Raw genomic sequence first — 27228 nt, 5'->3', positions numbered from 1 at the left:
TTTCTATCTTGTAAAAATCTTTTAATATTTTGGTATATTTGAGATCTTTTAAAGGTTAGAGATTAAGTTTTCAATGTAGTTAATTTTTTTTGATTATGATCTTGCAAAGTGCTTATAAATTTAAGTTGAAGAAAATCAAAAGATTCTAATTAATGTTTTTTTCTTCCAAAAATAAAATTTTATCTACGCAACTATATTTTGTAAAGTTCTTCAAACATTGATTAAATAATAACAGATCAAGATTGGATGATATGTGAATTGAACTAAGATTATAATCCTTAGACAACTTAAACATGCATAGAAGTATTTTGTCATGTATCTTAAATTCATGAACATATCAAATGGATTCCATTGTTGTTGGCTATTGGAATTTAATTGTGATTTTTTATAATCTTTTTTGTTGAAGTGATCTTTAAAGTACTTCCATTTTTTATACTTGAAATTAATAAGTTATACATTGAAATAATGTTTTTATTAGTATGCATTGAGTTGCATATCTTTAGCAAATCAAAACATGATATTGAAAGATATTGTCTTATTTTTTATTATAAGATCTTGCTAGATATACTCATAGAAATTTTTTTATCTTTTTGACCTTACCATAAACATTCTATATAATTTTTTAGGACTTTAACACTTGAATATATAAATATTAAATATTATATGTTAGTCATCTTAAATTCTTTTATCAAAAAATGTATAACATCTTCTACTTGTAGCCACGATTTTTCAAAGATTTTAATAAAAAATAGACATAACTAAATTTAAACATCTTAAGTTTTGGATATTTGTTAAATTAACTTGAAATATATTCTCAAAGGGATAGTAATTGCTACAATGCATTGGAAGTAATTTTTATGTCTATTACAAAGTGGTTACAATATCCTATGTTTCTTTGTAATCTGAAATTAAGGTGAACTTATTTGTTTATATGAATACTTGAAGATGTGGATAATCTATTGTAGAATTTGTATGTATTTCTTTGCTAATTGATTGATTTCATCATTTTTATGCATATGCAATGATGAACCTTAAGAATCTATAAAAGTTGCTTCTAATGGCACAATATTAAATGGTTATAAGTTGGTTTTAGAAATTTATTTTAGTTGTAAAAACTCATGAGCTAGGTATGTCTGCCTCTAGATAGAGTTCTATTGCTTATTTAAGGACATAAAGTATGTCCAATAGTACTTTTTTTGCAAAGATAAAATAGTTAAAATAAGTAATGAGAGGTGTGTTGATGATTAAAGAAGATGCACATGGATGGTTTTTATTCTAGTATTGTTTGTAGATATGTTCTAAAAGCAAATCCAAGTTGACATTTGAAGTTGTCTTTGTTTTCAAGATAGAAAACTATTCTTTGTTTGTACAATATCTATGCTTTTAAAGTAGTGCTACCTAAAAGAATTTTGTGAACCATCCATTGAATCATTCATATTACTATCCATGTTGTCTTTATGTCATTTTAAATTCAATGTCATTTTTGACAATAAAGCTCAATACTATCAAAAAATATTTTTTTTAAAGAAGATATTATTGTCGCCATAGTTACACAACATTGAAGCATTGTAAAATGTCTTCATTATCATTGGATCAAAGAATTTAATGCTAAATCAATCTCTCAAGTTTTTAGTTCAAATTCAAATGGAAAAATAATTGATTTTCTATCAAAAAATATAATAAAGTTTTATTATATGTGCAATACCATATACTTTAGATCTTTAGGTTTTTTCAAAGATTTCATCCTCAGTTCTTTGGTAATCTCTTATTGATTAAAAAAATACAAAAAATAATAACAACTAGAGTTCTATTATTGCTTGTGGATTTTTTCTTGCACTAATTTACTATATTTGTCAAAGCAACTTAATATGTGATAAAAATGGTATCTTTAAAAACCTATAAAGAAACTTCTAAATTATTACAAAGTATTGCAGCCCTTTTGAAATACATGGCAAATAGAAAAACCATATGTTGTAGCCAATATATTCCTAATACATCTCTAAAAGCTTGTACTTCACTATTTTAAGGTTGGTAAAGTTTCAGATTCATTTTAAGTTTTGTTTTTTTATCTCAATTGAGATTGATAGCCGCTCTTTGAGAATTATTATGTTGTTGGAATGTTTATGATCTTCTAGTACCTCACAATCTTTAAGATAAAATTATGTTCATTTTGCAAATCAAAGAAGATAGGCATTTTTATATTTAATGTTTAAAGGTAGAATGCTATATGTTGGCTTTAAAAATAAAAAGTAAAAGATATGATTGAAAAGTGTATTCTAGCATGAAAAAGAGTTTGTGAAAAATCCATATTTCTAGTAAGAAAACTTATCTAATCTTATCTAAGTTGTTGGATCTATAAGCTATTTACAAAACAATGAATAATAACAAAAGAATTACTTTTAATAGCACCACCAGTTGCAAAGAGAACAAATAATAATTTCATAAATGTTGGAAAAAAGTAATAGGCTTCAAATATATCAAATTAATTTAACACAATACATCATAATAAAAAATCTTTAATTCATATACCACTTAGTTTCATAGGCCCTTTAAAAATACCATTATAGAATATATCTAAGGTCATAATCAACTAAAATCCATAAACCAAAATTGCTTCATGTTAATACCCTTAGATTTCATAATATTATGTTTCTTTGAAATATTACAATTTCATAGCATAATTTAGTATGTCAAGATATTTATATTCATATAATTTTAGCATGGGTGAAATTGAATCATCTGTAGGCTTTAAATTGAGTTACATTATTAATTTATTTCTTACAATGTTGCATCTATTTTCTTCATTGATTGTGAATTAAAAATTCAGATTTCATCAACAAATCAAAATTTAAATATTCTATAAGAAGATTCTTTAATTCATTATTTAATTGCTCTTAAATTTGTATATAATAATTATGAAGAATCTTTTGCAAAATTAAACAATAAACTAAACAAAAACTAAACAATCCTTAGCATTTCCAAATGAAACCTTTAATTCCAAAAATTAATTTATCACTCTCACACTACAATTATATTCCAATTGTATTTTAACTATGATCAAGGCTTTAGCATGGGTAGGATAATAAAAGTTATATTAATATTTCAGACGTTTTTTATCACCAAGTTGCTTAAAAGTGCTGACTAAGAATTTTTTGTTTCTTAGAACAATGCAAGAATATCTTCACTTATATTCTAAACCACTATTATGCCACTATAATATAAAATCCAATAATATCCTACTAAATAAAATCTTTACTATAAAAATAATCCATCAATTTTTCACGCCCTATTAATACTTTAAAATATATTGTAGTTCTGGCTAGATAAGCAATAATATTTACTAATCAAAATTTTCTTATAAAAAAAAGATAGATAAATAAATAAATAAAAACTAAAATTTTAAAATATTTCATTAATAAATAATAAAATTTAAGAAAAAAATTCATAATTTTGGCAATTGAAGTTTGAAATTCTAATCTATTTGGCACTCTCAAAACTTATCACATTACTCATCACTTTTCTTTCAAAAAGCCATTGAAATGTTCAAAAGCAACCAGCCTACTTTCAAAGAATTAATTCACATGATACTCAATTTTTAGAATCTTTATTTTTTCTTTTACAAAAATGTATGGAAATTTCATCAAATTAAATGTGGGCTTCAAATTCAATGCTGATGAATGTAAAGGCAAGAACTCCACCATATTGTTGCAGCAAATTTGAAATGGTTATATAATCCTTTTGAGATGATGGATTCTAACCCTCATGCCAACGATTGATGTATGCTATCAAAATTACAATACATCTGCATACAATTGGAGCAACATTTGGAGCCACATTGATAAATTTAACCACCAAAATCTAAATCCAATGTTGATGTTGACAGTTGAGATTGGAGATTGCAACTATTTATACTTAACTGATCAAGTTGTAAGATTGATTTAAATTTTTTTTAACATTTTGAGTATTTTCAAAATTTGTTCTATTTTTATGTTTGATTCTAAATCAAAGTCATTATTGATCTTTGAAGGGATAAATTGAGGGTACCATCATTGTGTCTACATTGGAATGACTAGTCACACTACCATATTAAAAATGTTGAAAGCATTAAATGTAGCCAGTGCTTTTCATATTATTTATTGTAATCTATAGTATTTACTATAGCTATAGTATTTGGAATGTAGTGAGGAGAAACTATTTATCTTCTCTCTTTTTTTTATATAAGAAATTTAATCCTATTAATAAACTCACTTCTTATGTATATGTGTTTACATATGTGTGCATATTACTTCTAGCTATTCTTATCTCTCTCTCTTTAAAACATCCTCAACATGTTATTAGCACAATTTCTCTTATATTCTACTCTTGGTTGTTAAAAACTTATATGTACTTTATACTTGGTTTTTTCTTCATTTTTTTTTTCTTGTCGTACTATTATTGTATTCTTGCTATCTTCTCTTGCTCTTGCTTCTATTGCTATTGTTATCATGTATTGTTGTTGTTGCTGCTACTATTGCTATCTTATGTTATTACTGTTGTTGTATTTTTGTATTATTGTACCTTGCCATCGACTGTCGCATATTGTCACTAAATTGCCACCAATTGATGCACCCTGCCACCAAACTGCCACACCCTACTGTAGTCCACCATAGATCCTTATTTTTATGAAAAAATAATAATAATATTTTTGATTTCAAATTTTAATTTTATCATTTTATTTGTCTTTACATTTTAACGTACATTTTATTCAATCTTTTCTACTTGAACTCATATTTTTATTCATAAATTTATTTATAATGAATGTAACAAGATATAGATAAAATAATTGTATAGATAATTAGAACTATGGAATTTTTTAGACTTGAAATTAGGTTAGCTGACCAAGTAAGATCCATCATGGAACATTCTAGAAAGAATTTAGGACAGTTATTTAGATGGAGCCTATTATAGAACCTTTTAGAAGAGAACTTTAAGGCAATTATTTAGATAGGGCCTACCACTTAAGAACATTCTAGAAAGTTTAGGATGTTAGGACAAGGTATAAATATGACTGGCCATGGCTTTTTGAAGCATCTGGTCAGGTATGGCTTTGGATCCAATCTCTTACTAAAATTTGGTTTTGTATCTTTCTATTCAATTTAATTCTGTTTTATTTTTGTTTTTTCAATTTTGTCTTTCATGTCTTTTTTTTTTTTTTTTTTTTTTTTTTTCCATTAAATTTTTTCTCTGGTCTATTTTGTCCTATTTTGTGATGAGGATTTATATTGCTATGGATTAGAAGGACCTTAGGTTTTTAAAATAATCTGATACTATTACAATGAGTGCTTCAACATCTTTAATTGCCTCTACTATGTTTCTAATTATCACCAATGCATCCCAATATTTTCAAGCTCTTCTATTTCTACCATTGTCTATTGATCGAAAAAATTATCTATTATGGAAAAAAATAGTAAAAAAAAATTTATTTACAAAACAACTATTGGATGTAATTCTATTTAAAAATTCTCCTAATATAAGTACTTCAATTTTTATTGCTATCTATTGGAAAGTACTTCTTCACTTTTGCCAATATCTTATATATATATATTACAAAATCAATATTTAAAAATAGGAAATTCAACCAAACTTAGAGAGAATCTTAAATCTAAATTTGATCATCAAAAGACTATTTTCCTTCCACATGCATGTCATGATTGGATACATTTATGTGTCTTGGATTTTTCAAATTTAAATGCTTTCAACAATGAAATGTATTGTATTCTCTCACAACTATGGTTATGTAGAGAAAACATCTCTAAAGAAAAAATGATTGAAAAAACTCTCTCTATACTTCTTCCTATATCTACTGTGCTTGTACAACAATATAAAAATATGAAATTTCAGGGACATCTTGATCTCATGTTGTATCCAGTTTTTGTAGAAGAACAAAACAAGTTATTCTTGCATAATACAAAAGCTCTTCCTATTAGAACCATGGTTCCAAAATCTTATGTACTTAATATTCCAAAGTCTAAGAAATAATTATACAAACATAGAAAAAATGCTCATAAGCATCAAGTCAGTTATGGTTGTGACCATTTCCACCCATATAGAAAGAATAAATATTCTATAATTAATACAATGGAAAATAAATATCAAAGATGCATTCTTGCCATAAATATAGAATAATTGGATATTTAGCACATATGTGTCGTACTTCAAAATACTTTATTAAAATATTCCAAAAAAATAAAAAACTTCAAGCTGAGGCTTGTGAAGTTCATACCATTGATGCGTCTGTAGATTCAATTGGTGTTGATAATTTAGAGGTTTATATGAATGAAAAAACCTCTAATGATGAATCAAATGATACAGTCATCAATTTTGCAACAATACATAGTATCCTGTGGGATAGACAATTTTTTATTGAAAAATCTTCAACCTGGAAAACTAGAAATTTGATGACTATGGCTAGAAAAAATGTGTTTTGTTTTCAAGAGGGAACAATGATGGTAAAATTGCTTACGAGCTCTATCATAAAATATAAACATGTAATATTTGCATCCTCAGCACCTCAAAGTTTGATTAACTACCAAGATATATACACCAATAGTTATCACCTCTCAACTATAATTCTAGATAGGCAAGAAGTTTTGGTTCTTGAACACAATCATAAAGTTATAAAAAAAGTCTTTGCTCTAAAAAATAGTTTATACCAGATTGCCATCGAACCTCCTATTATATTTAATTTTGCATCATCTATCACAAAGAGTTGCGTTTCTCTTTGGCATAGATGATTGGGACATCCAAGATCTATATTATTTTGGAAGATAATTCTATATATAACTAGGTATAATTTAAGACCTACAGATATAGATTCTATAGAATTATGTCATGTATGTGTCTAAGACAAGATGATTATTTAGCCTTCAATTTAAAAACTCCTATAAGAATTACCACCAATGCTTGAAAGATTACAAGGTAATATTTGTGGTCCTATTAATCTAATATCTCGACTATTTTATTATTTATTAATCCTTGTTGATGCATCAAGTAAATAATTATATGTTTCATTATTATCATCTTAAAACATGGTGTATACTAATCTTATATTTATGGTTATTCATTTTCTAGCATATTTTCCCGATTATCCTATCAAAACATTGTATATAGATAATGCAAAAGAATTTGCATCAAAGTCCTTTGAAGACTATTATACTGCAACAAGGACTGAGTTGTCGTATTGTGTTCCATATGAACATGTTCAAAATAGACTTGTAAATTTATTTATAAAGCATATACAACTCATTACTCGGATACTCTTTTTTCATGTAAATTTATGTGCATCTATGTGGGATCATGTAATTTTGTATGTTGCAGCATTAATATGCCTCTGTCCTTCTTTTCTTAAAATTATTATATCATAAGACCTCATTTCAGGTCGTGTTTTAAATATATCTCATCTATGGATGTTTGGTTGCCATACTTGGATTCCAATATCAGAACTTCAATAGCATACCATTGGTACTCATCAACAAGAAGGCATATATGTTGGTTTTAATTCATCAAGCATTATTTGTATAATTTATCCATCAACATGCACATTATTATGTGCATATTTTCAAAATTTTTGTTTTGAAGAGAACATATTTCCATCTCTTTGACGAGGAATATTTAATCAATAAAGAAACACAGTAATTGTATTTGGAGCATTAAAAATATTTACAATGAATCTTGATTCTAAAAAATCTTTGGCTAAAAGTGAAATTGCCAAGATTTTGTATCTAAAATGGATTACAAATGAAATACTTGATGGCTTCAATAATGCGCCTTTAATTACAAGAGTTCTAATTAATGAAGCTCAGAATGAATCCACTCAAATTGCAATACTACTAATAAATATACCTTAGGTTAAAACATTAGCAATTAAAAGGACTCGTGGACTAGATAAACAACCACAAAAGAAGAAAGCTATAATATGTGGTGATTCTCATATTATTTTTGTAGAGGTTTCTACTAAACCTATGCAACCGTCAATTAATGATAATATATCAATGCACATTATACCTTCACCTCATGCAATAGAAAAACTTGAAATTAGGAGGAATAAAATCAAGTTGAGTACAAAATTATTTGTTCTATATTGTATTATAAAAGACCTTTAAAATAGACCATCTATTATAATAGATAAATCATTTGCATTTATGATGGAAAAAGCTCTTTTTTATGAGAACGAGGATCTTGAACCTCAAAACATTCAAAAAGTGATGCATCACTTTGATTGATTAAAATGAAAAACTATCATTGAGGAAGAGTATACTTCTTTGCGTAAGAAGAAAGTCTTTGGTCCAATTGTGGATACTCTTACTTCTTACTGTGTAGGATATAAGATGATATTAATTTGGAAGCAACATGTTAACAATCAAATAATCCACTATAAAGCTCATCTTGTTGCTCAAGGATTTATCCAATGATTTGGTATTGATTATGAATCCTTATATTCTCCAGTCATGGATTCAATTACATTCTGATATATTATTGAAATGGCAATTCATGCCACCTTTGAAATGTATCTTATAGATGTGATAACTACATATTTGTATGGTTCACATGATGTAGATATTCATATGAAAGTTCTACCTGGTTTAGAAACACAAACTCCAAATGCACCTGCTCCAAGACAATATTGTGATATTAAGTTATACAAGGTCCTATATGATCTAAAACAATCTAGATGTATGTGGTATCAATGTCTCCAAGATTATTTAATTATAAATAAATTTATAAGGGATCCATTAATTCCTTATTTATTTATCAAATGAGATAAAACTAGTTTTGTAATCATCATTATATATGTTGATGATCTTAATCTAGTGGATACTAGATTTGCATGTGTTGCAACTACTAACCTACTTATCTATGAATTTGAGATGGAAATACTAAGAAAAATAACTTTCTGCATTGATCTTTAGATTATGCATCTGTTAGATGGTAGCATTTTTCTCTACTAACTAATATATATTAGACAAATCTTACGAAGATTCAATATGTTTGATACTTATCTATTGTCAACACTAAAGGTTGAACATGGTTGTGATGGTCATGATCCATACCATCCATGTAAGAAGGAAGAGGAAATATTTAAAGAACAATATTCATACCTTGCAGTGATTCGAGCACTTTTATATTTAGCCACATCTACTAGATCAGATATTATATTTTCAGTTAGTATTCTTGCAAGACACAATACACGTCCAATACTACAACATTGGAATGATATCAAACATTTACTACATTATTTAAAAGATATTGAAGATTTGAGATTATACTATACACAATCTATGGATCCAAAATTAGTTGGATATTATGATGTAAGATATAAATCTGATATTAAAATAACTAAATCTCAAATAAGCTATGTATTCTTAAGACATGGAGCTGTAATATCATAGAAATCAGTGAAACAAACTATAACTGCAACTTCATCCAACCATGCAAAAATTATTGCCTTACAAGAAGCATCTCAAGAATGTATTTGGTTACAATCAATTGATAAACTCATTCAGACAACATGTGGACTTTCATATGATGATTCTCCAACTATCTTGTATGAAGATAATAGCCCTTGTGTTGCACAAATGCAAATTGGTTTCATTAAAGGGGATAGAACAAAGCATATTGATCCAAAGTATTTTAGTTTTATCTATGACTTGGTTATTCATCAAGTACTTAAGATCAAGAAAATTGAATCTGCAAATAACCTTGTTGATCTCCTCACCAAAGCACTTCCTTTGTGCAACCATCGCCGACTTACTTATGGCATTAGTATGTGACAACTTGATTTTTTTGAGCAAAAAAATTAATGAACTCTTGAGATAATATTGTACTCTTTTTCTTTCATCTATAGTTTTGTCCTTAAATATAATAAGGTTTTCTTGGATAAGATTTTAATGAGGCAACAATTATTGATCTTACAAGATTACAGAAAAGTATAGATCATAATTCTATGCATATAAATATTATGACAAGCGAGGACCTTTGAAAACTCCTCCTAAATCCTAAACCTAAACCCTAAATCCTAAACCTAAATCCTAAACCCTAAACCCTAAATGGTATGGACAGCGCTAGCTACATTCAATGCTCTTAACGTATGTAGCTAGCGCTGTCCATACTATTTATTGTAGTCTATAATATTTACTATTGCTACAATGTTTGGAATGTAGTGGAGAGAAACTATTTATCTTCTCTTCTTTTCTTTGTATAAGAGATATAATCCTATTAATAAACTCACTTCTTATATGTATGTATTTACATATGTGTTCATATTACTTTTAGCTGCTATTATCTCTCTCTCTCTAAAATATCTTCAATAGAAAACATAGGTCAGCTTTATTGTGGCTATATCAACCTCCAAAGAGCTTTTATTCTCTTAATGTCCAGATTTGTAATAGTATGTAATTCTTTGCTTTTTGCACAGCTTGCCGAGAAGCCTCTTAAGTTGTCCAATATGTCCATAGATCAAAAACTTCAAGTCTGAATTCTTAAAGGGTGCGAGGACAAAGGCAAAGGCATTGGATTCCGCAAGCAGCCCACGTCATGATCTTCTTACTTGGTTCTATTTCACAACAAAGAAACTCCTTTGCAAGAAGTCATTGATCAAAAATGCAAAGTACAACTTGGCCAAAACAACTTATGTAACAATGAAGAAGAGGAATGAAGGTAGGAAGCAATCTAGCTAGCTAATAAGAGTGAAGAAGAGAGGAATGGCAAGGCCAAAATAGGACACAAATACTTATCAGACAGAGAGAGAGAATGTGTCTTGAGTGACAAATAGTTATCTAATAATGAATTGTTATTGCAAAATCTTTAGGGTTCTAACCACTTGGTTCTTCAATATTCTCCCAGTTCCAATAACTTCTAATGTTTTTTAAGTTCTCAAAGTTTTATTCTCAATAGCCAATTAAAATACATTTTTGTTTCTTTATCTTTTTTCCAAGTTATTTTGTATAGTAGATATGAATTGTAAAAATAGAAAACATAAAAAAAAATGATTTTTTTATTTAAAAATTAAAATTTTCATATTTTTTATTTGTGGTACTTGTTTCTATTTATATATATATATATATATATATATATATATTAAAGAATAAAAACTTCTAAAATTTTAATAAATTTTTATTTTAGCAAAAAGAATTTAAAAGAAAAATATGAATGTGTATATATATAAACATATATATCTATATCTATATATATATATATATATATGTGCATTTCTAAAATAAATAATGTTTTAAATATATTTATATGCAAATTTAATAATTGATAAAAAAAAATTGCTATGTGGACACTCCTCAATTTTTTTGTAGACACCTTCTTGTGCCACACACCCATACACACAATAAAGCTCTAATTTACACTAAATGAATTGAGAATAAATTTATAGTGAAAGATTTGTGAGTAATGACTTCTAGCATGTAGATCAATTTAAGATTTAAATAGGTCAATTTAATATTTGAAAAGATTTTAATAGGTCAATTTAATATTTGAAAAGATTTTAATAGGTCAATTTTTGTGATTATGCTATGTGAAATTCAAGACTTTTTTAAAGAGTAGTTGATTATTTATTTATGGTGTTATTCTTTGACACAATATTTTACAGCTTGTATTTCTTATATATGTAAACATGTTTGAAGGATTCAATGATCTTTCAGATTAAGAATCCAGGCATGCTGGTTTAGATTTCATAAATAGACATATATTCAAGTTCAGAAACAAGAGATTTTTGTCATAACGTTATTGTACTTAGTAGCATTGTATTCGAGTGAATGCTTATATTCTATCCCCATGAAGTGTTGAGTCGGCATCAAAAATCATAATCTTTTACTCTATTAAGTTTATTACGAAATAATTTTACACTACACTTTTCCAATTAATTCTAACAGAATGTAGAAAAGTTGTGACTAATCAGATAACTTCCAAAGGATTCAAACGTTTATAACTAATTTACGTGCTGTTTTAAAGAAATATATAATATTAAAACAAGTATTTTAATGTATTGGTTCATTATTAAAATCTTATAAAGCTCTTAAGTAATAATCAATATGTAGTCAATATAATCATCGCATCAAATTCGACAAACCAAGAAGTCAATGTAGATAATACAGAAACTTCATATAGACATTTTAGAATAATATGGCCTTACGAAAAGGTGACCCTGGGTTTGACATCATGTAATAACAAATCATAACTTTCAGTCAATGGAGTCGATTCATAGACAAAAGTCAGGAACAGTAAAGATTCAACTTTCTCGAAGACTCTTTACTAGAATCATTTTCCTCTAAAAGGCAAATGTCAAAATTGCAGAACGCCCATAAATACAATCTAGGCAACTTGGTTGGTGACTGCCTTGCGCTTCTTAGCCTCCTCAACAATGCTGAGCTTAATACCCTTACCGCGAGGAAGGGTGATCCAGGGCTTCGTACCCTGTCCGATTGTGAACACGTTACCCATTCGAGTGGCAAACTGGTTTCCTGTGGAGTCAGTGACGTGGATGATGTCAAAGCTTCCTTTGTGCTTCTCACGATGTTGAATAACCCCAATACGCCCTCTGTTGCGCCCACCAGTAACCATGACGATGTTACCAATGTCGAACTTAATAAACTCTACCACCTTTCCTGTCTCAAGGTTGATCTTGACTGTATCGTTGGCCTTGATAAGTGGGTCTGGGTACCTGTAACATACAGACCCAGTTCAATAAACATATCGATGACAAAACATTACAAATTTCGGTGTCAACATTTCACAGCCGGATATATGTTTCGTGGCTTCATTCACCGTGATAGGTACAAAAGATACCTGATAGTGCGACCGTCAAAAGTGGTGATGTAGGGAACGCCCTTGTCACCGAATTGGGCGGACCTCACCTTGCACAACTTGTACTGTAATCAAATTAACCAGTGAAGAAGCATGTTAGGAAAAAATCCAATATAGACTGATGACATTGATTGCGGAGGACAAAGACCTGTAATAAAGGTTAACTGCCTATAATTTGAAACAAAGAGTTGGCTTCCAGAATCAGTGCAAGAGGATCTCGTGCCGCGGAGCGAACCTTAGCTTCTTCAGCACTGATGTGGTGGAGGGTGAAACGACCCTTATTGTCATACAATAGACGGAAGTTCTCGTTTGTCTTAGCAATGGAGATGACATCTGCATTTTTTTATCAGATGATAAACCTGATCTTGTAAGAAAACTTTATGGCTCCATTAAAGAGGTTAAAACACGCAATGTGTGGACTTTGGTTCCGAGATTGTCAAGAATAAAAAAGGCCGGCTCGAATGTTGGCGCTACGATGGCAATAAAGATGATCTAAATGTTACTCACCCATGAAACCGGCAGGGTAGCACTTGTCAGTTCGAACCTTTCCATCAATGGAGATGAGGCGCTGCATCACGATGGCAACCACTTCGCGGTAGGTTAAGGCATACTTCAACCGATTCCTCAACATAACCACCAAAGGCAGACATTCTCGTTCCTTGTGGGGCCCTGGAGAGGGCTTGGGGGCCTAGAACACAACAATCGAATATACCGTGTGAGAAACCTCTGTGTAGTGGGATAACCCTCAACATTAGGTCTATTCCGCAATCATGTAGGACACCGCAGGCTCCATATAAACTTGAGGAGTCCATGAGAGACCTAAAGAATGAGGCATATTGATAGTTTTCTTTTAATATTGAAGATCCAAGCCCAAGAAGCTCAGAATACTCTGTTCAACGAGAGGGCAAGAAGCAAAAGTTTCATTTAAGAAGCCTATCTAACAGTGCACTAGATACAAGCCACCTTCCGCTCACAAACATAGGTATGAATTCAGTTCAAAATGGTACTCACGAAGGCGCCACCCAGCTTGTCAAGCATCCAATGCTTAGGCGCATTGAGCCTCTTCAAATGCTTCTTCAAACCGCGAGCCTGGAATCAACACCGCAACACATGTTTAGCACACGTACCAATTGAACAGGGTGATCAGCCAGTCCCAAAATACCGAAGACCCTGATTCTCACTCCAGCATCAGAGGCTCACCATAGCTGAAAAGGCACTACAAGAGAGAGAAGGAACGTGGGGGAGCGAAGGGAAATGGAAAGGAGGGTGGGACAGTGCACAGAGAGCTCGCTTTAGAGCGTAGATACCATGGTGGGAAGGCAGGAGCTGGCGCTGCGAGGGTGCGAGGCGGCAGGACACACACTCCGGGCAACAACAAATCCGAAAGAGAAACCCTAATCAGTCGTCGTGGTCCCTGTACTCCTCAACCCCAAACTTCATCCATCCAACTAAGGTGCGTGGGACGTTTCATCCCTTGCATTTAGGGTAGCCTTTCTTCAGGTCGGGGAATTCTGGCTGCTGATTTTGACTCCAGTTTTTAATATATTGGTTTCAGTTCCATGCATGAATTTCCATGTGTGTGTAAATATATATACATAATAATATTTCCTTAAGTTATGATAAATATATATTTTATTTATTTATTTATTCATTTATTTATTTAATTTATTTAAACATGAATATAGAACAAATACTTGAATGTCGTATTTTACTCAAGTTCTGTTTTTGCACTTATATTGTAATGTGGTCCTTGGGATTCACCAAATTTGGATTCTTAGTCATAAACATGCATTTTTTTAAACTAATGTATAACTTCCAATCATTAGTATTTTTATTTTTGACATAATTTTTCTATGATTTAGTCAAGATTTTTTAGGCATTTATTAATAGTTTGATTAGGGTTTGTTTAAGTTTTTAGGACTTATCTAGAGTTTATTTAAGATTTGATTAGAGTTTTTGAAGATATCTAAGTAATTGTTAGAATTTTTTTAGGATTTATTAAAAATTTATTTGATTATTTTTAGAATTATATAGAACTTAGAATATAAAATTTATAGGAATTAGAATTGCTTAGATTTAGGAGTTCTAGAAGGTTAATGGTTATCAAGAGGGGTGCTTCTAACCACCAAATTATTTTTGAGTTATAAGAATTTGTAGGCTTTAATTTTTTACTCTTTGACAACCATGATGTATATCCTAGAAGTTTATAAATCCTAAATAAACTTCAAAAAAAATCTAAAAACAACCTATACAAAATCTTAGAGAAACCCTATCAAATTCTAAAAAAACCTAACCAAGCCCTAAATAGACCCTAATTTCTTAAGAAGTTATAAACAACCTTGTTTTCTAAGTATAAAGTGTCACTAAATGTGTATCATTTGATAAAAGTGTTGCACACACATGTATTGCTCTACAAGTAAACACAAAAATACAAACATGCCACACTACAAAGCTATATTCACGTCTTCATCTGGCTTGAGATCTGGCAGAACAGCCCCGAGCAAATAACAACCTAGGTTCAAACAATTCATGGCGCTTCTACGAAGTAGAGGAGGTGTCGGTAAGGATTCATTGTGAGAAATGTCGACTGTCTCTTTGCTCATATCATACACTTTTCCAGTTAGCTCGTCTGTGTTGAAGATGCAGAGATTGTGCTTCCCCACTGGGACACATGTGAATTTTGGATGTTCTGACGGATCTTCGGATTTTCGTGCCGACAGTTGCTTGGTAAGTCTCCTGGTCCATGTGTACCCTTCTTCGCTCCACAAGTTAAGCTTATCAATGCAGTGGGTGACACAACGGGGACTCTCTTGCTCGGAGAATGCACTCATTGGCATGGAGAAATCAGTCACTTGCTCGGAGAAAAGGTAGATCACGCCGTTGCACTCCACAAGCTGGTCAATAACTCTTGAGGAAGGGGACCTGAGATGCAAACTGAGAAATGGACAAACCCAGCGTGCTCGCCACTCGCTTGTTACCACGTCGAAAGCCAGGATTCCTTTCCTTCCGTCCACCATGAACCCTGTGCACAACAACAAATTTTGAGTCTCGCAGAAGACTCCAGTCTGGTATTCGTTTAAGGAGAACTCACCCGGCACATCCCCAGCAACTTCCCATCGCCTACTGACTGAGCAGTACACCTCTGTTTTTCTGGAAAGGTGCCCATTTCCAACTGCCGCACTCCCAACTGCGATCACTCGAAAATCTGCTCTGCCAGGCGTGGTCACCTGCAGTGATATGACAACAGGGTGGCGCGGATAGTTCAAAGAAGGTAGTTGTTGCGCTTCTCCTGTCAGAGGGTTGAAGATATACAGCTTCGCAGGTTCAGAGGACCTGCCCATATTCGCACAGATAAGACCATGTTTACCGGCAACCGGAAATTTTCTAAACGAGTCAGGATCCGGGACTGGAATCGGGCAGGTGAACGGGGGTAGCATGCGCCAACTGTGATCCTTCCAATCAAACCCCCACAGGTGCCACCAATTCCTCTCCACACAAAACAGTGAAGGACTGAGAGTGCACTCTAATGGGTGTAGACGAGCGCGCGCTTGCTTGAAGCTGTCCCGGAATAGTGCTTCCCGGAAGCTTCTGCAAACTCGGACGACATTGTACAGATCGGTTAGGTCCAAACGGGCCAGAACCAAATCTTGTATTTCTGAAGGTAAGGAATCCCAAGTACGCCCATTGGCAAGGTCACTTATAGACATCCAGCTCATCGACTTCAGTGTTCTCCTTCTAATCTGCAATCAGTAAGCAGCCAAATCATTAGAGCATAGAGGTAGGGAAAGGCGACTCACGGACATGAGTACATGAAATTTGGAAAAGGTTACAAGTTCACCTGAATTGAGCTCAAGAAATTGAAGGTGATTCTTCAGCCAATCAAAGCGAGAGTTATCGAACTGACGTATCGAACAAGGTAGCGCTGGATTTGAAGCACCAACCACAATCAAGAAACTTTCCAGTCAACCAACGTCCACAGCAGTCCGCACACCGTCACTTGTGATTGTGTTGTCAAGAATGATTTACACTCGCCGGGGAAGTGAGGCAGGGGGCAGCGACGGGACAAGCAGCCGCAGGAGTAGTGGGGGAAGTGGTCGAGGACTCGCGGCGGTACTAGTAGTCGGCGGGGGAGCGTCGAGAGGAGACAATGTGGGGAAGGGTCTTCTGAAGCGTCTCGGAAAAAGTCGTGGGGGGGGGGGGGGAGCTGCTCGGTACCGATATTCGCAGTTGTCTGCACACTGTCACTCGTGATACTGTTGACAAGAATAATTTACGCTCATCAGCGGCTCCGGACGATTTGTAACATCCCTGTAAAATTACATTTCATTTCTCACGTTCATACATTGAATGTTGGTAACAATGTGGGTTATTTGAATACAATGGAAAAGATGAGAATTACTTGCAGACTAAGTGACAGTAGACAGTGAGCTGCCTGAAATCCGATTCCCAGACAAGGTGCGGTCGATTCTCCTCGTCACAAAATTCTCGTTCAAAACTCCAACTTCGCTCTCAAAACAATTAGAGAGATGTCCAGAAGGAGAATCTTCTAGTTGTGCCTGTCTGCTTCACAAAGAAGGAATATTGTCGCAAACAGTCTGCGGCGGAACCACCACATGGATTTTATTCAAATTTCTCAGCTGAATCAGTGACTTGGAAGTCGACTCGCAGGAATTATGTTAGGTGGATCTCTGCATCACAATGTTGATTTCAAAATGCCCAGATTGTGAAAGAACGCTGCAAGCGATTTTGCTACTGGTATCGAAATTAGACTTCCCAACGACTAAGTTGATTTACAGCATTATGCGTGATTTGTGCAGAAGACTCACCAAGTTTTATTCATGTAACTCCCACGCCCATGGCGAGCATCACAACGGTCGAAGTTGCAAGAAGACAAAATGATTCAAAGGTTTTACACAAATTGGTGGAACCTGTAGACATGCTGCTTTCGCACTAGGAGACACTAACTGGACGGGATTCAGATTTCAAAAACATGGCATACAGATACATCATACAGGACGGGACGCTAAGGAAGATTTGTTCCACTTCCTCAAGTAACCCATGATTGATGCAAATCATTTGCAAATCACTAAGCAACATCAAAGAATTTCCTACTTTGAATCGACACATCAACTCATTCATACAGAAGAAGCCACGCAAACATCATAAGCTCATGGAAGTAAAACACCCAGCCACGGGTGATCTTCAATCATGCAGAACAAGACGTTTAAATCATTGTTCAATAGCCTCCGAAGATTACTTCAGCCCCAGAATCATAACTGTTGAGGCTTGAAGTGTTCGATTCGCATAGCTTTCTGGGGTAACCTGTTCCTTGTTTGTGTCGGGGTAGCCATTGCACAGCCCCCAAGCTGTATCCAATTTGAGTTGGTAACAGTTGTTCAGTGTAAAGGAATGAATGTTGCACCTACTGACACCAATCTGTTAACAAGTAAAGAGAGACTAAATATGTAAGTTGCAGTAAAATTGAGTTGTAAGAATTTGACCATGTCTGTACAAGCCCTGATAAGCATTTTACGTGAAAAATGGTCCAGATTCTTGTAATCATTTATTCATTTATCAATTAGTCAAAAATTAGATGTACTTGAAAGCCTGCAAGTTGGACGATCTACTCCTTGCAAATGAAAAAGAAGAGAAGCTAGAAGTTACAAACCACTAGAGGGTGATGAACATTACATGCATCAAGGACCTGGGCAAGCTGGAATCATTTGATGGCAATCACGATTTTTTTGAGCTGGAGTTGTATGAGTGAATTCTAATGTGTGTGTCCTCGTGTTGTCGCAGGCAACTTGATCAGTTCTGATAGCGGTACAGACAACTTAGTGGAGTCACCATCACCATCTACAACATTGACAGATCCTCTACAGCCAGCACACCCGCAGTAGCATGTTAATACTTCGTCCTTTGACATAAATCTGTAGTCATATGTCAACTCCTCTCCAACCTCAATGTTCCGCTTCGCGAAAATGATGATCCGATCCTCTCCGCTGGCAGTAACAGTCCTCGAGTAGCAATTCGGTTCACACGAATGATTGATGAGATGTGCAATGGTGCCAGCATGAGTGGCATCCACGACACGCTCATCATCAATTCGAAACATGTAGGTTCCCGCTCCAACAAGTGAGTCATAGCATCTCCTTTCCCTAATGTCGGCAATTACAGGCCTCACAACTTCACCTGCATATTCAATAATCATGTCATTTGCATAGTGGACCTGCTTTGTAAACACCCCCATCCCGTGAATTGCTGACTTGCCAAACGCAAGGCGCTGGCTCAAAGATGACTTCATTCTACGGAACTTGTCTGACATCGACAAGATCTCCACGTCTTCACCAGACTTGGCGGAAGCCGAAGCAGGAAGAGCAGTAGCACCAAGAGGTCCTTTACTAGGTTTCCAATGCATAGACCACATATTCCCGTTACTACTGACGCTTGCTATCTTCGGTAGGGGGTTCTTTCTACAACCAGTAACTCTGTATGGAAGGTTCTCCACAAACAAGCGCTTCGCAAGAGCTGCAGCAAGCGCTTCAGGTTCTCGACGCCCTCGTCTTGCTGCTGCATTGTAAGGCTCGCTCCGAGCACAACCAGAGGATGTCACCGGTGGTTGGTATGTCAAGCAATCAGTTTTCGTACAAGGAGTTGGTAGAGCAACTTCACAATTAAGTCTGGTTGATTGCTTGTGTTTTCGACAATAGGAAAGCAACCTCAAATCTGTTTCCCCATTCACTTGCAGCTTCTCCTCCAGAACTTCCATATAAAGACCAGCTGATCTAGCACAAAGAGGGTGAAAGGCAGTTTTACAGCTATTCACAGAGCACCGTATACATGCACCATATGGTACATTACATATGCTGCAAGTCAGCCTCCAACGTTCTTTGCTAATAGCGTTAATTCCATCCACAGGTTCCATGCGCTTTACATCTACAAGACAAGTTTCAGGTATCCACATGGCACACATCAGATGAGCCCAGCGACCATCTGTTGTCTTCTTCAACGCCCCGCTCGTGACAGGACAAAGGCAGCAGGGAGGTCGAGTCTTAGGTGCATCAGGCCTACATAGGTTACACAGCCATAAATCTCCATCCGGGAGTTCCAGTTCTCCGTAACAATTCATGTGCACCATGATCCGGCACTTGTCACATTGCAGCAAAAGATTGTCAACGTATTCTTCATCCAGGTAACAAACTGTGCAGCGGTCTAGATGCTTCCATGATATTTCAACAGGTTTGTAACCCGCAGGTAACACAGCCTCCACATCTTCATTTGGAGGGTTTACTGACCAGTTGGCAAATTTTGTGCAAGCTCTCGCACCTGGAAGGGCCTGAATCAACTTTGAAACTCGGGGATTGCTAAATCCAAACATATGTGCAGCAGATCTGAACTGCATTCGTTTGTCTAGCTCAGGAATCTTTCCCACCTTCTTATGAGCCTTTCGCAGCCTGTGGAAAGCCTTTTTCCAGCATGCGTAGGGAGATGGACCTTCAACAGGAGTGTCGTCCGCAGGAGTACAACGGAACGTAGGTAAGGATTGAGTTAAGGGATCCCTAAATACCTGCATTTTGTAATCGACAAAAGCATCAGGATCCTTTGCTGACGGAAAGCTTCGAACTGATGTGTATCCTTCGGGCCAAATGTACTGCTGATCATGAAAATGCTCGCTGTCCCGCACAACGTTTCCTAGACTCAGAATCGTAAGTGCACCCAACTGAAGAGGAAAAGTCACAACGCGCTTGACTCGCCTTCTCGTCATCCTTTTGACTTCACCGCCAGTTTCTTGCACATCTGGTTCTGGCTCTGGCCAATTTTCTTCAATTTCCTGTCTTTGTCTCTCAATCGCCCCATGCACACCATCCCCATCATCAAGCAGGTGGGACATGCTGTCAGGAAGCTTGCATTCTTTCAAATACCGCTCTACTTCTTCTAGTCCTTGGACGAAAACCACCCGCTTACACTTGGTATGGAATTTCATCATCAAACCTTTCGAAAAGATTACCAATTTTTTGTAACTGAACCTGCAATGATCGTAGCTGCCAAAAAACTGAAGAGGAACCATGCCCTTCTTGCCAGGATCCATACCACAAGCGGCCGCATGATCTTCATCCATAACAAACGCTGGCCACATTGGCCACCCCTTCACTTTAGCCCACACAAGATCCCCATGAACAAGCTTCTCTTGATCTTCAACAGCAGTTGCTAATGCAACCAGCTCAACTGGGTCCGGTTGACTTCTTATTAGTGGCTGTTCACCTGTAGCGGTCTCAAGGTCAACCCACTCTTCAGGAGACAGTTTCAGCTTAAATCTTTCCTTCGAAACCGAGACCATTTCCATCTCATTATCTCTATAATCAATTCTATGCTTCTTGGTTTGAGGGTTGTAATCATGAATAACTCCTGGATACCATTCGTCGTCCAAGGGCCAAAACACTTTGCAAGTACGACCTATCAAGGCTTTAGGATTGATTTTGCTCAAATCAACTTCCCTCCACTGTCGTAAATTTGCTTTCTGAGTCACAAATTTCTGCATGGCATCTGTTAGCTTCCTCGTCCGAGGAGTCATTTTGCTGGAAACAGCGAGTCCCCGCATTCCTATGACTTCGTTTTCGATTCTAGCTTTCTTTGTTCTGAGTTTCACAGGCGTTTGAACCACGACCGCACCATTTTGGAATATGGGCTTCTTTGTTCTCAATTTCACAGACAATTCAGCTTGAGGACTTACATGCATTGCACCCTGATGACCGTCTGCATTATTGGGACTGATCTGTAATGAGGAGTAATAGCCCGAACAATGAGCTTCTGAAACCGCCTCAAAGGCCTCAACTCTACCAGAATGTCTGCGACCATCGGTCTCAGAACCTTGAAGTATAGACACACCAATCTTCTTTTGCTTTCTCTCCTTTTGTGAAACCTGTGATGCGAATTTGGTAACCGCTCCATTACTTTCAATTCCATTGACTGCCGGTTTCGCCTGCGGTGGTTTGATAATCTTGGCTCTTTGAACAACATTTCTAGACAACAATCCTCCTTCAGGATGTTTCGATGCTAGGAAGCTTCCCACATTGCTAACGGGAGATCTCATCGGTGTATTACTGCCACTCCTCAAAGTATCAGGCGAGGATTGCACATGACACTTTCCACTAATCGCATTTTCGGGTTTCCTGACAAATGTGGCCTTTAGAAGCCCGCAGCTCTTGCCTCTTTCACCGTTCTGCTGCTTCATACCAATTCGTGATGCCTGCAGTAGTGGTCGAGAGGTCTCAGGACGACGAACCCCCAGGCCTACTATTTCCTTGTCACTCTCTGTCTCTGAGTCGTCAGATAGGTCAGCAACCAATGACAATTTCCTGGACACTCCTACATTTTGTTGAGGACCAGCATTTATTTCTGTTCTGTTAACTGTAAGTTTAGAGTACAACTTCCCAGGCATTTCTTTGTTAGCAGTAGAATAGTCCTCTCCGTTTATTCTCGGCTGAGCTAAGTCCGAAGCCTTGCCCGATAAAGCACTTCCACTGTAAAGAAAGCCAGGAGATTGTCCCTGTGACACTAATCCTTGGAACCTTGGCACTGCCTTAAAACGATTAACTATCTGTTCCCGGTCACTTTCAGTCTCTTCAGATGAGGAACAATAAATTATCTCTCTGTTTCTCAGACCTGCAACTCCATTGTCTTCTGCATGGATTGAAAGTGAGCTTCCTGGTTTCTCCGACCTAGGTTCCGCCATTCTCGTCACTAGAGGCACCCTCGGTGCTTTAGGCTGAACAGTCTTGACATTATTAACTTTCACAACTCGATCAACCGCTCTCATTGATTCCCGCAATTCAAACTGAGAGTTCGTCTTCCTAGACCCCGCTAGGCTTCGCAAACGTTTCAGGGATATGTACTTCCCAGGATTTGCAGTGACGACAACTGTAGTGTTTTCATTCGACAAAGATTCATGTGAATCATGTGGTTGTGGACCACGTGCTAAAGGCCACAGAGACTTCACAACCTGGTTAGACTGCACAGCCTTCGTCTGGACTAATGGCCGTAGCTGCTGATGAATCTCGGCACGTTTGAGGGCGGGTTTTCGACAATTTTCTGTGCCTTTCTTCTGCTCTTGAGTACGCTTCTTCCTCCTTGACTTTGCACTCATTAAAAGCTCTGGAAGGACATTTAAATCTATCGGAATCCGATCACCATCAGACTCATCGTCTTCGTCTCCCTGCTCACAATCAGGACGCTTCGGCCGATTTCCTCCATTCAAACACGGCAAGTCCGAGTCTGTTTCGGTAGCTGTTTCACTTTGAGTTGCCTCGCTCGAAACCTCCTCCTGCTCCAGCCGCTGCCTAATCTGCCTATTTCCAATCCTCGCTGGCATATCGTCCTCGGTTTGAGTTCCGGAGCTAGATCCATCCTCGTTGCAGGACACAGCGACTACACTCCTTTCCACCAATTGCACATGTGGTCGCACAGCTGAGTGTGCTCGCTCATCCGTTCCACTGCCTTGAAGGACATCCGTGAACCGATGAAGCTCATGTTTAGGATCTGTGTGGTACTCCACTTCAAGTTTGCGATTCCTTCCCAAAACAAGCTTGGGCCGTTTCCCTGGCCGAATTTTTACCTCACTTCTCTCCCTCTTCACCCCTTCTTTCGGCGGCCTTCCCATTCGTCGTTTCTTATTGTGCACCTCGCTAGCAGGGCGCGGCAATTTCCCCTCCAGATTTTGATCAACTTTACGCATGCCCTTCGGTCTGCCGATCTGCTTGCGTCCCATAATCTGTGCTTTCTCTGAACCCGGATTGCTATTCAAATCAATAGCTAAAGGTTTCTCCACACGCTTGCGCTTCATAACAGCATTATTTTCAGAAGCCGGTCTCTCGAAGTCAACATCTTCATGATGAACGGGAGATGGCACAGAAGCGGGCACTTGATCACCAGCATTGCTCACAGAGGGAAGTCGATCCAAAAGTTTTGAGCTGGTTTGATCCCCCCAGAACTGCTCCAACGTCATCTGCTTCTGCTTCGGCGACGAGGCTTTCCTTCGAACGACTGCGAAATCGGCGGACCTACACTCGTCATGTAGAATTGTTGGAGGTCGCGGTGGTCTTGGATCCATTAAAGCATCCAAATTCGAAAATCTTCGCTTGTACACAATTGGGAAGCTATCATGGCCTGGTCTCCCTTCCATAGTGGCGACTTTGCCATTCCTATCCATTTCTTTCATCGAAATCACGTCCAATCCTCCCTCCACATCGAATTTATTCTCATGGTGCCCTAACGCTGGCATTGCCTGCGATCGACGGGCATCCGTAGGCAAATTCATGACCTACGCATACTGCATTCGCGGCAAGAAGACAGGCTCCAACACTGCAACAAATTAAATTGTAATACTAACAAAATAGTTTTAAAATATCTCAAAGTCACCCCATATCCTGCAATTCATGCAAGGAACTTCATTAATGCCGAATTGCGCATCAAGATGGCGTGGTAACAGGAGGAATGTGGCATCGTTTATTTTCCACGTAAGAAAAAATGACATACTATGAGCTCCGGAGGACAACACTGACCAAATACTGCAGCGCAACTAACCTCCTCTAGTAATGCGGTGTCTCCGTTACCAATTCTAACTTCCCATGCACCACGAAGCATCCAGCATTTGCATCTCCGCGCTCAGATGTCCCGAACACGTTGTCGTCAATCCGTCAGGCTTCACCCAAGATCCTTCTCTGTTCTCCGCGACGAAAGAAACCCCCATTCACTACACACCCTAACTGCTTTCTCTCCATCTACAACCCGCTTGAGATACCACCCTAGTTTGCACGCCCCCAAACTTATGGGCAGAACCCCGCTTCTGCACAACTCCACATCTCCCCCTCCACATCACCATCCCTCTCCTGTCTTCCGGAAGCCCCTTAAACAACCTCCGAGGTTGCCCCTCAACTCACCATCTGCACTCTATGCCCCCCTTCACGCCCTCCACAGCACTATCACACTGTAACAACCTCTCTAATTGCCACCACTGCTACGCCCCGCCCTCTCCCTTTCCTATTGCCATCACCATTTCAATCAACATCTCCGTCACCATCCCCCGCCAAAGTTAAACTGCAACTCCTAACGTCACATGAACCCCAACCTTGCCTCCTCACAACTACAACTCCTCAAATGTTCAATCCCCTCACGAACTCGGCAACTATTCCCGCCCTCCTCACAACCCCAACCACCCGCCTTCGACTTCTTGCACGTCAATCAAACCAAACCCTAACCCGCCCTAAAACACACACACACACCTCTCCGATCCTTATAATTCAATACCTACAGCAAATAAGCAATCCCTCTCAACAAGCAGCCTGCAGCCGCAGCAGCAGCAAGGCACATCACGCTCCACGCGATGAGCTTGGTGATGTTTCCGAAATTTTCTGTGTCTGCATCTATGCGTGTCAGTTGTGTGCTGTGCTTGGAGTGAATGTTCTCACAGAAGAAAGGGCAGCTTAAGGCCTCACCGGAAAGGAAGGAAAGGAATGGGTCATTATCGTTTTCTACTGTTACACATAATTATCAGTTGTGTATGTATGTCCCTCCCTTTCCTCCGAGTTCCTCTTTTTCTTCTTTCAAGTCTCTCAGGAGTCTTCTTTCTCGGCTTGTCTTTGTCTTGTTGGAATTAGAAGTAGGTGAAAAACGATTTTCAATTTCAGGCTTTGATTTGATTCTTGCGGTGTAGAGGGCGAGTGGGCTTCCCTTGAGTCCAGGGTTTAGGGTTTTCACCCTCACAACTAATTTGCTGAAGAATGCATGATTCAGGTTTTGTTGAAGAATTTGAAATGGATTTGAAGGATTTTTTGGGTGTTTTGGTGGATATTGGGTTTTCGAGTTTCAGGCATGTGGTGATGTGTGAATAGAGGATAGTAGGAAAACCAACTGGTTGGTTGTTACAATAGTCCATTCGGAAGAAGGAACACATGGGGCAGAAAGTGGTGGACTGAGTGGAAATATAATCTTGCAGTGTATGCAGGAGTGAGTTGCTTGTGTGGAGGGTTTCATGGGCAAGTTTGGATTCCAGGTGCAGGTGTGAGTTGCTTGTGTGGAGGGTTTAATTGGCAAGTTTAGATTTCTTTGGCAGGAGCCAGTTGCTAGTGTGCAGGGTTTAATGAGCAAGTTTAGGCTGTAGATGAAGGAATTCAATGAACAAGGTCACAAATTTGGTTCATGTTTGATTGTGTGTTCTGGGTGCTGGACTTGGTTGTGCTAGTTTTGGTGGTGTGCAATTTTTCTTTGAGAATAGCCATAATTGGGTAGTTTGCATGTGTTTCTGTGGAATGGAAAAAACAAGTGTGTTTGGGTATTGTTTGCTTGCAAGCATGGCAAAGAATTGGAGCTGGGATGAGGATAATGCACCATATTAGTCACTCTGGAGGCACTGGTCATTGGATGTTGAGCTTACTTCACTTGATTTTAGAGTAACTCTTGTGATTTGGAACAAGGATTTAAAGCAAGACCCATATTGAAACCAGTCTTGTTTGTGGGGGATTGTTGTACAGCATGACAAAATGTTGGTCAAGTATATGATGAGATGGTCATCTCCTTGTATGTAAGATGTGAAATGAATGATTTGAGTGAAGCTTCTTTTTGAAGTTTTATGAACACACACAATGTTTCCATGTATTACAAACATCTGATTTACACTAGTATCCTTGTCTTAAAGAATTTCATGCTTTTGGTGAAGTTTTAAAAGGAGCATCAATGGTACCTTCAAGTTGAGATGCTTTGTTTTATTCACTGTTGTTCAAGGCACGGCTGTAATAACTCATCAAAAGTCCAACTTGGAATACACTGACACAGAGCTCCCACTAATCCTTTGAAATTGATGTGGTCATGGATACTTTGAGAATTTTTTCAATAATTGAGCAAGAATCAATGTCATTTGTAGGCAACAACCATCCATCTAATTACCGATTCAAAATTCAATTGGATTGTGATAAATTTACCTTGAAAGCCTGTATTGATTGTTATCGTAACATAGAACCTCTTTACTGTTTGTGTGGTTCGTATTATTTGGAATGCAAGGTGTTGTAGAAAGATAACATTGTAATCTGTGTAGCTGTACTTCTTCAGTTAAAATGTTATGGTTAACAAGAGCTTCAAAACAAAAAACATTAAAAAATTAATGTCAATTTGCTAAACGAGTGTGATACAAAAGTGACGTACGTGATCTGTAGAACCACATTGGTGTGTAACACCTTTTGCAACTTGTATCTAGTAATCGCATGAGGAATGCCTCTAACTTTCTATTGACTTTGTCGAAAATGATAAGATTATAGGAGATTGGTTGAAGGTATGATGTTCGTGAAATCACTTCGCGACGTTTTGGTTGTAACCTGGACCATGTCAATT

General features: G+C 36.6%; 3 protein-coding genes across 9 annotated transcripts; all 3 read right to left on the bottom strand.

Annotated features, from left to right (window-relative positions):
• Window positions 1–12128: 12128 nt before the first annotated feature.
• Window positions 12129–14226, bottom strand: LOC112283111 (small ribosomal subunit protein eS4x). Of its 2 annotated transcripts, none has more exons than XM_024521445.3 (6): window positions 14050–14226; window positions 13861–13938; window positions 13357–13537; window positions 13085–13182; window positions 12832–12914; window positions 12129–12706 (listed from the first exon to the last, which is right to left on the bottom strand). In XM_024521445.3, the coding sequence occupies exons 1-6, from the start codon at window positions 14050–14052 to the stop codon at window positions 12358–12360; spliced, it is 792 nt and encodes a 263-aa protein (XP_024377213.1). In that variant the 5' UTR covers window positions 14053–14226; the 3' UTR covers window positions 12129–12357. The 2 variants fall into 2 exon arrangements, with proteins under 2 accessions (XP_024377213.1, XP_024377212.1); XM_024521444.3 differs by having other exon boundaries at window positions 14157–14226.
• A 742-nt stretch (window positions 14227–14968) lies between these two features.
• On the bottom strand, window positions 14969–18280 carry LOC112283300 (F-box only protein 6). 3 transcript variants are annotated; one of them, XM_024521839.3, is made up of 4 exons: window positions 17676–18280; window positions 17249–17444; window positions 16688–17157; window positions 14969–16589 (listed from the first exon to the last, which is right to left on the bottom strand). In XM_024521839.3, the coding sequence occupies exon 4, from the start codon at window positions 16563–16565 to the stop codon at window positions 15294–15296; it is 1272 nt and encodes a 423-aa protein (XP_024377607.1). In that variant the 5' UTR covers window positions 16566–16589; window positions 16688–17157; window positions 17249–17444; window positions 17676–18280; the 3' UTR covers window positions 14969–15293. The 3 variants fall into 3 exon arrangements, with proteins under 3 accessions (XP_024377607.1, XP_024377608.1, XP_090107192.1); XM_024521840.3 differs by having other exon boundaries at window positions 16791–17157; XM_090251066.1 differs by lacking the exon at window positions 17676–18280 and having other exon boundaries at window positions 17249–17618.
• Window positions 18023–25573, bottom strand: LOC112283299 (uncharacterized). 4 transcript variants are annotated; one of them, XM_024521836.3, is made up of 3 exons: window positions 24430–25307; window positions 18541–24272; window positions 18023–18285 (listed from the first exon to the last, which is right to left on the bottom strand). In XM_024521836.3, exon 2 carries the CDS (start codon window positions 24161–24163, stop codon window positions 18620–18622), a length of 5544 nt encoding a protein of 1847 aa, XP_024377604.1. In that variant the 5' UTR covers window positions 24164–24272; window positions 24430–25307; the 3' UTR covers window positions 18023–18285; window positions 18541–18619. The 4 variants fall into 4 exon arrangements, with proteins under 4 accessions (XP_024377604.1, XP_024377605.1, XP_024377606.1 ...); XM_024521837.3 differs by having other exon boundaries at window positions 18541–24207; XM_024521838.3 differs by having other exon boundaries at window positions 18541–24175.
• Between the last annotated feature and the right edge of the window lie 1655 nt (window positions 25574–27228).

Source organism: Physcomitrium patens, chromosome 6 (assembly GCF_059467195.1).
Source record: "Physcomitrium patens ecotype Gransden chromosome 6, ASM5946719v1, whole genome shotgun sequence".
Taxonomy (NCBI): Eukaryota; Viridiplantae; Streptophyta; class Bryopsida; order Funariales; family Funariaceae; genus Physcomitrium; species Physcomitrium patens.
This window is presented reverse-complemented; position numbering and strand designations above follow the sequence as displayed.